Consider the following 14,126-nt stretch of genomic DNA (forward strand, 5'->3'; position numbering starts at 1 on the left):
GAAAAAGGGCACGTCAAAAAATTAAACAGACTTTATGTTATATTGAAAAAGACCATCACTTTTTTTGATAAAGACCAAGTCATATGTTGTTCAATAAATGCCATCTCCCATTTAAACTCAACCAACCTTCTTTGGGCAAAAAAAGGGCACGTCAAAAAATGAAACAGACTTTATGTTATATTGAAAAAGACTATTACATATTTTGAAACAAACCAAGTCATATAGGTTTCCAGGAACGTCAAAATATCAGACAGACTTTATTATATTGAATGAGAGATGACATTTTTCAATATAACATAAAGTAATCTATGCAATCAAAATCTGTTCGGCTATATATTTCCATGTAAAAATATGCAAAAATGTGTTGGGGTCCCAGTCCATACATATATTTCCAGGAGGTTATATGACTAAAATACAACAATCTCTTCATCATCTTAGGTAGCTAAGACACAACCATTATAATATGACAAGGTCCCAATCCATTACATTCAACAAGATCCAACGTTAGAGGCAACAACAGTTCCATATATTAGATTAAAATATAAAGTACCGCTTAGATTGCATATCAAAAAAACCCTAAAGGCTCAACCAAAGTAGCTAAAGCTTCAATTAGATTTCCAATGCTCACCCAGGCAATGGAGACTTGCACGTGCTTCGATTGTGTCCAGGCTCATGGCAAAGCCCACAAAAAATAGTTTGCTTTTCTTGGAATTGTGACTAAATCCTCTTTTTCTTCAGCCTTCCAGCCGGTCGCTTTGTAGCAGGAGGTCGAAGCGCTTCCATGGCTGTGGAAGAAGAGGTGGCTATGTCAAGGTCTTCACAACCGTATTGAATCTCAGCAACTTGTGGTACCATGTTAGTCAAAGAAGGCATGTCATGCAAAAGAACGGGAGACATTATAGTCTCGTAAATAAGAAGTTATGACTCCACCCTATAGAAACGATACATAAGGTTATATATATTGTATGACGAACCTTGTATTGCGCGCATCGCATGCTTGCAAGGGATGTCTTTCATCTGCCAACACAAACAATTGCAGTAAAAAGGATGGAGCTTGACCGCATGAGATTTCCAGTCAGATGTAGACACGATGAACTTTGTGGGAGAACTGGGTCGATAAGTGAAACCCCAGGATTTTTCCTGAGATTCCTTAATCATTTTGTCGATATTACTACCAAACGGTAAGGGATGCCATTTACCCGCCTCCATCTTATGCCTATAAAACATGTCAGTGGTCATGTTGATGTGCCCCTAATGTCCAAGTCTCTCAATTTCAATATCCAATTGTTGAAGATTTTGGCAATGTTGGTGTACAATTTATCCCACCTACGATACGAAAATCGGTCATTCAACCAGTGTTGTGGACCATTTTTTTCAACCCATTTCGACAACTCAGGTGACAACCCAAACAATTTCGTCAAGTACACCCCATATAGGCGTTCACCACATGCGTAGGCAATTTTTGTGAAAAGATGCAATGCCTTTCTCGGTGGCAAACTTGCTAAAATTTTCTTTGACGTGGCGAACACACCATGCATTGCATTCCTCGCCAAACAATTCCTTAACTGCCCTCAATAATCCAGGATTATGGTCGGTCACAAGCACAACTTCTTTTTTGGCAACAATTTCCTTCAAGTTATGCATGAACCATAACCAATCCACGTAATTCTCTGATGATACACTAGCATATGCAAGAGGGTACAATTGATCATTCGCATCATAGGCGATTGCAAACAAACAACTACCGCGATATGGACCAGTCAATAAACATGCATCAATAAACAACATCGGGCGACATCCCGCCAAGAACCCCGTAATGCTGCAACCAAAAGCGACAAAAAGTTGCTTGAACTTACCATCCTCAGAAGAACTCCAAACTGCCTTTGTGTTGGGAATAGATTTTATAAGCCGTTGACACATCCACGGCACTAAGTGATACGTCTTGGATACTGGCCCACTTATCAACTCATGGGCATGTTCCTTAGTTCTCCATCCTTGTGAGTATGTTAGGGGAGTATGGAACGCAAGCTCGAAGTCCTTGCATATGCTCTTTGGAAGGAAATTGGGCTGCCCCACTATTTTGTCCAGGAATATCATACCCATCTCTTTTGTCCGAATCCTTGGCTTAAAATTAGTGTTGTTCTGTGCAGTGTGGCAATGTTCATTCGTCATCTTGATGACTCTAATGAGTTCGGACTCGTCTTGCGCTGTAGCTATTAACTTCCACGGACAACCATCAACCACGCAAGCTAACCTATAATAATGACGACTATTGTCCAAATACTTGAAAGTGAACTTGTTCAATGCGGCAAAAAGAATAACATCCTTCTTAAATAGCCTATGGTTGTTAAACAACTGACCATCCCCACTTAGAATGTCTTCACGTCATCGTTGCGAGTACGGCATCAAACCCATTTCATGACAAATAGTCAAACTATCTTTGCTAGTCGAAGGAGGTTCTCCTGCGACAGTGAATCTGCTACTCAACAAGTTCGACACCCTACAAAAAAACGTCTCAATACAACATTTGACTAGGGATCTTATTCTGTAAATCATAGAGGAGACCAGTTGCCAGTGAAATGCATATATAGAGCACATACATGTTATGCAAAAATCAAGTCAGCTAATGAAAGTTGAAAATAGTAACCTCTTCTTCAAAACCATATCTTACTCATGTGTAACCTCTTGAAAACAATAAAATAGTATCAATTTTCACCCAAACATAAACATGCAAAATCCTAATACATGTATATGTGTGTGTGTGCCATATTTAAAAAAAAAACAACCTATACCTGCTACTTATGTTACATTGTTTTGGTGTGTTAGCAAGGGTCTCTTCTTCCACAAATATGTCACATCATCCTCATTCAAACAGAACATCATAGAAACACCATCTACATCCCCCATACCCAAATGCTTCGACTTGTCCCTACTTGTATTTTAAAATAATGACTTCCCATCGTGGCTCATATCCATGCAAGAGCAAATTTTGAAGACTAACTCTTCAAACGATATGCCCTCTTCAATGATTGTGGCTTCAGATACACCACCCTTATACTTCCCCAATCTACCATCCGCATTTGACACGCGCTCACCACCTGAATAACAAAAACACATCAACTTTCGAGGAGTCATCGACATGGCTGCACAACATTAACCAAATATATAAGCATTACACAATTCATACTCAATTACATGATACAAGGGACATTCAATTGTCCCAACAGTCCAAAAAAACTTTAAAATATACCCATGTAACCCTTTAACCTACACCCACAACACTTGTCTAGAAGAGGTAATCTGTAAATCAAACAGGACAGCAGTAGGAAGTTAAATATTAGTCTGGAGCAACTACAATGCTATACAAAAATCATGTCATTTAATCAAAAAGGTTAAACCACTAAACTCTTCAAAACCATATGTTACACACCATCTGCAAATCAATTGGAATTAAGAGGATAAGTAAAGGAAAAATTATAGATCAGAGGTGGTGACCCGGTTTAATGCAAATTTAACATTTAAATACTAATACTATTACTATTACATAAAACTCACAAATTTAATGTTTATGTACAACACATTTAACTTAGTTACAAATTGTCTGCAAAATGTTAGATGCTACAAATATATTACATTAGGAGTTCTTCAAATTGTGTTCACATATTACATATAATGACTCGCCTTGGATTACATATGCTTTTTACAAAAAAGAACCAACTACACTACAACAAAAATGGGCATTTAGGGGGGCACTTTTGAAAGGGCATTTTTCCAAAAATGCCTTATCAAGTTATTAATATGGCACCACCTTCTAAAGTGCCCTATTTGATTCTCCCTATTGCGACAGTCAATATTGGCTCTAAATTTAACATATTTAATTTTTTATGGTAATTTGATAGAGCGGTTTAAAGTGCCTCGAAAAGCTAGATTTAATAGGGCACTTACTTGGAGATATAAAACTACGACGTTTTTGTGATCAACCTTTTTTTTAAAAAAATCGGCTAGGGAATTTTGTGCACTTTGTAAAATGGCATTTTACAAACTACCTCATCAAGCAGTTAACGAGGCACATTTAAGTGCCGCAAAACAATTTCCTCACCAATTTTCCATAATTTGTGAGGAAATAATTCCTTGCTGAGAAAAAAAAAATTCCTTTCCAAACTTAACTGATTTTGTCAAGAAAAAAATAATTTCTTAGAGCAAACACTAGACCGAGCCTATTCGTTTTCATCTTTCTTTCTTTTTTTCCAACTGGCCAAAACATTCGCATAAGGATAGATGTTTTATACTCAAATACTGTAATGCGTAATTCAACACATTCGGCTCTTTACTCAATTATCCGAACCATTCATCTTGCAGAACTCGTCGAATTGAATCTCCACGCAAAAGGTCAAATTGATCGGACACACGCAACTACCTCATTGAAAAACTTTTATATAGAAAATAGATGAGTCTAATCATTTTTTGCATGAATATACTATTCCGATGAGGCGGTTATGGGTGTTCAATAAACTTGATTCTGGGTTTGAATGATCTACTAATTCCTACTCTATCATATTTAAAAGATAGACGGTTCCGATCGAGAAGAATACCTCGGGTAGTGTTCGAGTGGTACATTATCAGACTTTAATTCCTCCAAACGTATTAAATGTCTCCGATCACGTGGTTTCCAATATTCTATGATCTTTGATTTGGGTGACACTAATGGAATTAGTAAGATATGAAATTCTAATGGTTCAGATCGATCATTATAATAATAGACTCGTCAATGACCTTTAGAATCTATATGTTCAACTTATTTAATAATTAACTCAGTCTTCTGCTATAGTTCAACGTATGGTGGCCTCATCACCAGGACATAATCATGATGATCAAGACTGTTGATTTTGTTGTGCTTGTTGACCACATCATTCAGGTACAAATTTAGCCATATCCGGTTTAGAAAACCTACTCGATAATAAACTAAGTCTCGTGCTGTAATTGAATGTACAGTAGCCACATGAGTGCGACACAATCATGATGATCAAGACTGTTGAATTTTTTTCTACCTGTTCATTGCATCATTCACGTGAATTGTTGGCTCGATTGGGTTTAGAAAGCCACTTCATTTTGACGCAAATTCATTAACAAAATGGTATTTTTCTTGCAATAGACTTTGTTGTAGTGCAATTATTTTTCCACGAAAATTTTAAGCACTATATTTGCCTGACTTGCATTCCCCCCTGCAACTTCCCCAATTGCTTTCCTAAACTTCCCCGTTCTCGCCCTAGAAATCAGTCTCCATATCCCATCTCTCTCTCTCTCTCTCTCTCTCTCTCTCTCTCTCTCTCTCTCTCTCTCTCTCTCTCTTGTGCGCGCGCGCACGCCACTGACTACTGAGAACAGTGCCATCAAAACTCGTTGCCGCTGCCAATTGAGGAACACCAGCATCGCCGTTTGACCTCCATTTCCACTCCAGGCCCTCCCGTCTCTCGACATTCACCAAAATACTTGTAAGTAAATATTTGCTTATATCGTTGTCCCAATTTCTAATCCTTAAACAAATTAGGTTTACTGCAACAACTCTCTTTCTCTCTCTCTCTCTACGCTGAACCCTAAGGATATTTGTACCAATTTCATGAATCCTTATTCTCGTTATCAGAGGAATTGCATCTCTTGCTAATTATTATCCCTTCACTGGAGATTGTTGTCCCCTAAATTGCAGGTCTTGTTGTACACCAATCGAAGGACTTCATCGGATAGAGCTCGCCACTCTTGTCTTCTTTCGTTGGGTAAGAGACAATTTTTGATTTGTGCGTTAGAATTTGGGGTTTATGATTCTTGGATCCAGAAATTTATTTGGGATTTAAACTTCACAAATTTGTGGTGCATTTAGTTCTATTGTTTATGTCGAACATAGTCCAAGAATCTTGCGAATCATCACATACCTAATGGTTCTTTCTAGCATTGTAGTATTATTTGACCTAAGGTTCTACTTTTGTTCTGAATTTGTAATCAAAGTTCATGTTAATTGATATTTATTCATAGGGTTCTACTTTTGCAGTATTATTTCAATTTCGCACATGCTTTTATAGTATTACTTGTAGTATTATACAAAGTAGAAACTAATAAGGGCATGCCAAGTTCATTAACCTCTGACCCAACAGACTTCATATGGAACAACTTATTTCAATGACTTCTAAAAGTATAAGGCTGATGGCAACAAGAACAAATCCTTGTGCTTAAATCACTAGGCCTGTGATCCTCAAGTAATGGATCCAGATCAAGCTAAGGATGAGGCTTGTCCCTATTTTACCCACCAAAAATATATATGTTCTACTTTTGTAGTATTACATATATGGATCCAACTTAAGGTGTGCCTTTATTTTTATTTTTTTGATCGAAAAGGTGTGTCTATTTGTTTTATATCTATTGTTCTGATTATTATTGTGATATGCTTTATTCATTAACATGTTTTTAGGTCATGGCCCCAACGACTCGTAATCCTGGACGAGTCCATGTGCAGCCTAATTCCTATCAGCTGCACTAAGGAACTATGGACAATGCAGCCATCGTTTAGCCCGTTAATGAACCAAGTAAATGATAAACTCACAAGTGCATTTCTTTTGGTATTTTATTGTTTGATTTTGCTTTTGTTCTTGCTAAGCATAGAGCTATCCTTCTCCTATGTTATTTTCGTGGCACAAGTTGGTGTCTTGCTAAGCTATAAAACTTATTCGTGCCTTGGTTGTTGATTGAGTGTGCTTTGCCTATATTCATTGGTCCTTGCTTTGCCTATATCCATTGGTTCTTGTTGATTGGATATTGGTCCTTACTCCTGTCCTTTAATTTTGATAGTTCTGATTGTTTTCCCTTTACTTTTTAACTTACAATGATAATTGACGGTACACTAGATGGGCTGATATTATCTTGAACTTAAAAATGTGTGGCATCATAATGGAGGCAGTCTTATTATTCCTATTTTGTTTAACATTATCAATAAGATTTCACCTAAAGTTGTTCATGTCTGAGTGCATTGGATTCCATAAGCTGAACTTCACATCTGTAAATCTAAAAAATGTGGTGATTGAGCTCTTTAGGCATGATGGTTCAAGGCTAGAAGTTTCTTGCCCATACGTGACGTTACTAAATATCTCCGATATAGAGCTGATGGATCTGAATAATCTGTCATCTGTAGTTGATGTTGCTTTAAATTTCAACATTTATTTAAATTGTGCTCGTGGAAATTTTCATGACGACAAAAAGCTTTTTCAGCAGTTATATGATGCCGAGGCCTTTGCATTGTTTACTAGATCTATTCTGGTATGGTTCTCTCCATAGTGAACTTCATGTTTATGCTCTTGTTTTTGTTCAGGAACTCAATTAATCTTTCCGTTTGAATTGTCTGTTTTGTGAAGTTAAACAAAGTTAAAGCGTTAACTACTACATGACACGGTCCTTTTCATATTGATTGTAACTTGGCCAATAGGAATCTTTGAACACCTGAATTCTATGGCGGTGTCATTGCCAATAGGAAGCTCCTTTTGGATTACGATGATCATTTTCTCAATGGATATCTTGCTGAGATTGAGTATGGTATGCTACAATGGTTGTTAATATGTGTGACTGATCTTCTCTTTAGTTTTCTTGTTTTTTAATTGATGGCAACGATAATAGAACTTAAATTTCCTTTTTCTAAGCATGTGCTTCTTATTATATATCATTGTTTGTCAATTCAGGTAGCAAAGGATTAAGATAGTGATTGCGAGGAGGATAAAGCTAATAGGGATTGCAGAGAGGATTTCACGGGTGTTATATTTTTTTAGCTTCAGTGATTCGTAAATATGGTTGATTGACTATTTCTTTTCATCTTAGTTGTAACTTAGTAGGATTTGTAGGATCTTGTATTTATAAATTCGATCCAAGTATTTGTAAGTGTAAATTGGCGATTCTAGGTGTTTAAGAAATTGAGTTATTAGTTTTGGAAGCTTGGTGAGTAGTATGGGATTGAATTAGCATCTAGCTGTAAATTTTTTTTTTAAAAGAGAAACTTCTTTTGGGGCAGTTAAAAGTGCCCTATTAAGAAATCTATGGAGGTAGTTCCAAGCGCATCATCAATGAAGCTATTGTAGCACCTTAAAATGTTGCTATAGATGATTAAACATGGTTAAGAAATCACAATTAACATGTTGTAGCAGCTCCGTGAAATGCCTTAATACATATGCTTATGTGGCAGTTTTGTGTGCCTCTTCATACACTTTTTGTGGCACGTATAAGTGCAGCAACACAGAGATTTAGAGGCGTCATAATGTGCCCCAATATATAATCTGTGCGACACCTAAAAGTGTAGCGAAAAAGAGTTCTTGAGGCGTATTAAAATGCCTCATAACAAGGGCCGCATTAAACCTATAGCTGCATCGATACACACGGCACTAAGGTGGAGTGCCCCAATACACAAACTGCCTCAACAGGTCTCTTATTGAGGTAGTTTTGACTGCCCTAAAAAGTCGTTTTTGTTGTAGTGCCACTAGCATATACCGTTTCAAGTCGAAGCATTAGCTTTTATTACATTGTCTTATTACAAAAAGGGATCACCTACTAGTCCCGCTTCCTAGAATTCTAAAACCAAAGCATTTAACCGCTCCTTTTTTTTGAAATCCATTTAACCGCTCCTTGAATGGAGAAGTCTCAAATACTTAGTTCCAGGCCTACTACTATGGGTCCCCATGATAGCAAAAAGAATAACAACCAAAATGGAACAAGCAACCCACGCTGCCCACATCAGTCCATTGCTTTTCCTCACGTTTGCCTCCAATTCCTTGTTCTTTTTCTCACATTTGTCGATCCTTCTTTCATATTCCTTGTTCTTTTTCTCACATTCTTCGATCTTCCTTCCATATTCCTTACATTTTTCCTCATGTTCCTTACACGTCATCTCAATTTCTTCCATCTTCGTCTCATATTCCACAATATGTTGTTTGAGTGACCTTATGTCCCTCTGGGATCGGAGAACCACTTTCTCTTTGCTCACCAATGGGACCATCCAACCATTCAAAATAATCACAGTGTGCACCACTAGTTTTTAGCGCACCGAGATACCAATAAGGGCACCTGAAAACCTTCTACCTAGATTCTTATCCATCCACGAGGTGTGCAAGACCGCTTGCTCACTGTGCTCACAAAGTCGTATCCTCACAGGACTTCCAATCGTTCCACTGCTTGAATTAGATTCCATGCCTCCTCTAACCAAACCAAAATATATAACTGTCATATAACATAAATAACAAGGGCATCGAGTATGTGACTTTGTTTCCATGATTATAAGAATTACACTACACGATATGGTTGAAATAAAACAACATGAGTTGTCCCATTCTGTAGAGTCCAAACATACACTAAAGATACCCATTAACTTACAAAACTTGTCTGCCAAAGTTAATTGAAATTCTAACAGGACATCAGTGCCAAGTAAAATATTTATATGGACTAAACTACATGTTCAGTAGAAACCAAGTCATGCAATCAAACAGACCAAACAATCAACAAAAATGGAAACAACAAAGAGACAACAAACTGACCAAACCGATAATCCATTAGTACAACTGTTATAGGTAAACATTAGTCACATGCCAAACAAGAGCAAGCCAATAATCACCAATGTGAGCTAGATCTTCTGTAGAACAACCAAAAACTAGGGTTCAATGGTCCACATTCGCTCTATCAATGAATTTATATGCTAAATAAGAACAACCACAAACAAAATTGGAAAGTTGTAGCTGCTTAACCCATCTTTGACTTGGACACAACAAGTGTGTCTTTTCTGTGTGTGCGAGTGAGAGAGAGAGAGAGAGAGGGAGAGAGAGAGAGACCAAAGTGAGAGAAGAGTTGCCATCGTCGAGTGAGAGAGGAGTCGCTGTCGCCTGGTGTGAGGAGTCAAGAGAGACCGAGTGAGATAGGAGTCGCCGCCTAGTGTGTGGAACGAATGGGAGATTGGGGAAAGAATGAATTTTAGGGCTTATAAGTGATAAATAAGGGAGGGTAAAATAGACATTTCAAATGGGCACACCATGTATTTGTCAATATTTTCCCTCTTGTCATGCGAGTGGTAGTTTTACGATTGAAAGACCATGATTTCTGATATTCGCAGCCCGCTTCTTGCTACTCGCAGTCGATTGCTACTTGCAACATACCACCTTATAAGAATTTGCAACCTACAACCAACAAAATATCCCTGATCTCTCCATTTTACCCTTCTATACCTACAACCCACAAAATATACACCCCACAACCCTTCTATACCTACAAACCCTCCCTCTCCCCTCGTTTTTTCTACCCCAGGCCTTCTCTCTCTCTACCTCAGGCCTTTTCTTTGCCGCCCGCCGCCAGCCACCAGTCCGCCATTACCGCCACACCCAGCACACGAAACCCATCCCCTCTCACCAGTCACCACTTCCAGCTCCAAACCCACCTCGTCTCTCTCTCTCCTCCTATTTCTTCTTCTCCCCAGTCATCACCACTCCCACCACACCACAACAGCAACACATATTTGAGGCGAAGGAGATGTGAGAGAAGAGCACAACGCGCCAGCAACACCAACGATTTCGAAGTTCAAACATCGGTAAAATTTTTACTGTTGTTATTACGTGTGCTTACGCGGCTTTGCCTCATTTGAATTTTACTGTATGATTTTTTTCTTCAGAAACCCACGAGCGTACTGCTATTTCGTGTATCTATTTCATGTATTTCGAATATAATCGAACATTAGAGTCCGATTGTTTGACACAATTTTGGATATTAAAGTCTGATTGTTTGCCCTCTATTCGGATTTTAAGAGCTGAAATTTATTGGCTTATTCGGATTTTAGTATCCAATTGGCTGATTGACCCCTATGTATTACAGCAATAGTTGAATTTGTTAGCATAGCTCATTCAGAATGTAATATCTGAAATTTTTTGCATCATTCGGATTTTAATATCTGAAATATTTGACTCCATTCGGACATTAAATTTTACCCCGAGACGTGTATGTATTTTACCCCAATTCTATAATGGGTCTCTATAAGTTTTCCATTCTAAACATTTTCATCATATAATGTGAACTGATTAGACAATGACACAAACCATTGACATTGTCCAGGAATAATTAATAAAGTTTTCGGATATTAAAGTCTGATTATTTCCCCCCTATTCAAATCTTAATATCTTAAATTTATTGCCTTATTCGGATTTTAATATGTAGCTGAATTTGTAAAGTCATTCGAAATTTAATATCTGAAATGTTTTGCCTCATTTGGATTTTAATATCCAAAGTATTTTACCCCATTCGGACATTAGAGTCCGATTTGTCCCCTCTATTTCAGCCATTGGAATCCGATTGTGAGTGAGAACCCATAAACATTCATAACATTACCCCACTCAGAGTTATCTTCTTCTTCATTGAAAAAGAATAGGAAAACCCTAATTTGGCTTGAAGAACTTGAAGTAATCTCTTGGAGTTTGACATGTAATCTGAAAATTTCTCTTCTTATGGTAAGAAATCTTCCTTAAACTATGAGTATTGATGAATATGTGCATATAGAATCTACATGGAAGAGATTTAAGAATTAGGATTCTATAGTGCTTACATGATGATTTTATACCTAATTCATCGTAAATTCTCAAATATTATTAATTGGTATGGATAATATGATTTTGATCATGGAAACCAAGATTGATGCATGTTAGTTGGTATATAGATGGATTATGAGCATGAATTTGTAGAAGTTTGAAGTTGCTTACTGCTATTAATGTTGAGAAATTTTGAAAAATCTGGGCAGCAACCAAAGCTGCGTTTTTCATCAAATTTGTAATACTTAGACAAGTTTATTGGTTATGGGTCCTTTCGAGTCTTAAAGATTGTTAAGTTGGTGTTGTTTTGGCAAGGAATCATCGAAAAATAAGAAGTACACGATTTTTAATGAATATTCGATCATAGATTGCTCTGCTGAAAAACTGTGTTTCCTGCACAGAATTACCGAGAGTGCGAAAGAGCACAATGCAGCGGCTTTGGCCATTTTGGACAGTGTTTTGGGTGGGACTAGGGCTATGACTTCAACTTGCCAGTATGATCTATGACATGCACTTGTTGAAGGGCGAAGGAATTTGAGGGGATCGAAGGCTGCTAAAACGAGCATAGCAAACCCTAATTCGGATCGTTACTCGAGTCGTTACACTAGGTGCCGGCACCGTGACCATACTTGAGACTTGTCTTTTCCATGACTTGTTTTTTATGGACTTTATGGCCTTGTATTTATTTTGGACACTTTGTGGCCATGCTTTATGGACTAATTTCCATGGTGGAATGACTTTTGTTTTATTGTGGATAACTATTAGCATATTTGTGATAATTGGATACCGTGAAAATATGAATGCTAAGTAGGGCACCAAAATGTAAATTTTATGGTTTGAATCATTCTTGATACTTTCCTAGGCACAAATAATTCGCTAGACAATACTCGTATGTGAAAATTTAGATTTAAATGAGGAGTGCCGTACGAATGGACAATGCTCTAGAGAAACATAAAACACTACCAAAAAAATGGTAAGCCTAAATTTCATATTTTATAATAAGATTCTATGAACTCAAATTTTTTATGAAAGTCCTTCGAGCCAACCTAGTCTAGTTCGATTATGTCCGTCGTTGCCTCATCGTTCCCCACTATGTTTTTAAACTCTTTGATCTTGTCACAAGAATGTGTATCCCATCCATCCGTGAATGAGTAGTGATGTATATACCAATTCCTTGCAATAGGCGGGATAGGGGAATTTGGTCGCAAATGTACCATTACAAAGTGATCGCTGTTAACGCGTCCGACCACAATCAAACGTCGACTCTCAAGGGGAAGGGGTAGATATCGAGGAAGAACACGTTTTACGAGGAATAAAATTCCTACAAATATATATTTTCATGTTGGCACATTATACGAGGAATAATTACATCCCATTTTAACCAATAATAAATAAAGGCGTTGATTTTCAAACTCCCCTTTTAATATCCAGACTCTTTTTTGTCCACTACAACCCATTCATTTGGGAAAAATTAATTTCGGAAATAAATATTCGACATCTATAACAAAATTTGGACTTTAATTTTTGATTTATGTACTAGTACTTAGATTTTAATTTCCCAGTTTTCTCTATCACTCGGTACTTTTGTCGTATATTGTATACGGTTTTGATAGACGTTACGTTCTCAGGATCTTGAACCTTCAAATGGGTTAGGATTTCACTGGGTTTCACCAAAGTGACTGACAAATCAACCACCGTGCTAGTCTGCTCTGCCGACAACCTCCTGGCATACAAATGGCCCTCCAAGTACACCGCTGGAGGATGGTTGTGAGTGTCATTGTGGACAGAGACAGTCCAATCATCATTGCCCTTCACAGCTTTCAATTCAAATGGGCATTCACATTTTTTTGTGCCCATGGACCGCACTTTCTTCTTCACAGCTACCTCCTTCCCATCAACCTTCTTCATAAATGGCCTATACTTACCGCTTCTTTCACATGAAAACCTCATCCTAGGTGTGCGATTCTTAATACATTTCTCAGAACCCTTAATCACAATGATAAACCCGTGTTTTTTACCAGTACATCTTATCCAATCTACCAACGCTTCATCGGATGAAAAAATCTACACACATAACAAAAAATTATAGCTTGTAATATAAGATTGCACAAGATAAATAATCTATCAAAAAAATACTCACCGTCTCCGTTGTAAAATGCTCCGTATAATCGTATGGAGGACAAGTCGAAATAGGTATAGTCGATAGCCCTACATAACTACCAAGTGTTGAAGTGTCACCATGTAACACCCAAAGACAAACCAGGTAAGTGCATGATTCTCTGTAGTTTAATTCACATATTAATATCTGAAAACTAACATTAAATTCGGATATAAGAGTTCAACAATGTTGACAATATTTAGATATTAATATCCAGATAGTTGTACATAATTCATACATTAGAGTCTGAAAAGTTAATAAAGTTTTGGCACTGTGTATCCAACTGTAAGTGCAGGATTCTCTGTAGCTTCATTCAAATATTAATATCTGAAAACTGGCACTAAATTTGGATATAAGAGTCCAACAATGTTGATAATATTCGG

The 14,126-nt window shown here is 37.3% G+C and overlaps 1 protein-coding gene and 1 long non-coding RNA gene across 2 annotated transcripts; one reads left to right on the forward strand and one right to left on the reverse strand.

Moving 5' to 3' along the window:
* Positions 1 to 1,235: 1,235 nt before the first annotated feature.
* On the reverse strand, positions 1,236 to 4,072 carry LOC131299611 (uncharacterized). Its single transcript, XM_058325197.1, has 5 exons — positions 4,047 to 4,072; positions 3,251 to 3,300; positions 3,002 to 3,143; positions 1,445 to 2,338; positions 1,236 to 1,326 (listed from the first exon to the last, which is right to left on the reverse strand). The coding sequence occupies exons 1-5, from the start codon at positions 4,070 to 4,072 to the stop codon at positions 1,236 to 1,238; spliced, it is 1,203 nt and encodes a 400-aa protein (XP_058181180.1).
* Positions 4,073 to 5,426: 1,354 nt separating this feature from the next.
* On the forward strand, positions 5,427 to 8,513 carry LOC131299479 (uncharacterized). The gene is made up of 4 exons (XR_009190791.1): positions 5,427 to 5,492; positions 5,705 to 5,771; positions 6,461 to 6,575; positions 7,719 to 8,513. It is a non-coding gene; the product is annotated as an uncharacterized LOC131299479 (long non-coding RNA).
* Positions 8,514 to 14,126: the final 5,613 nt, after the last annotated feature.

This window comes from Rhododendron vialii, chromosome 9a (assembly GCF_030253575.1).
Source record: "Rhododendron vialii isolate Sample 1 chromosome 9a, ASM3025357v1".
NCBI lineage: Eukaryota > Viridiplantae > Streptophyta > Magnoliopsida > Ericales > Ericaceae > Rhododendron > Rhododendron vialii.

Excerpts from the sequence above, each read along its gene's own strand:
- LOC131299611 (XM_058325197.1), bottom strand. The coding sequence starts at position 4,072 with ATGTGCCTCGTTAACTGCTTGATGAG. Across the intron at positions 3,301-4,046 it reads CTCGTTAACTGCTTGATGAG|ATTACCTCTTCTAGACAAGT; the intron begins GTAGTTTGTAAA and ends TTTGATTTACAG. Across the intron at positions 1,327-1,444 it reads AAAAATTGCCTACGCATGTG|GTGGGATAAATTGTACACCA; the intron begins GTGAACGCCTAT and ends TTCGTATCGTAG.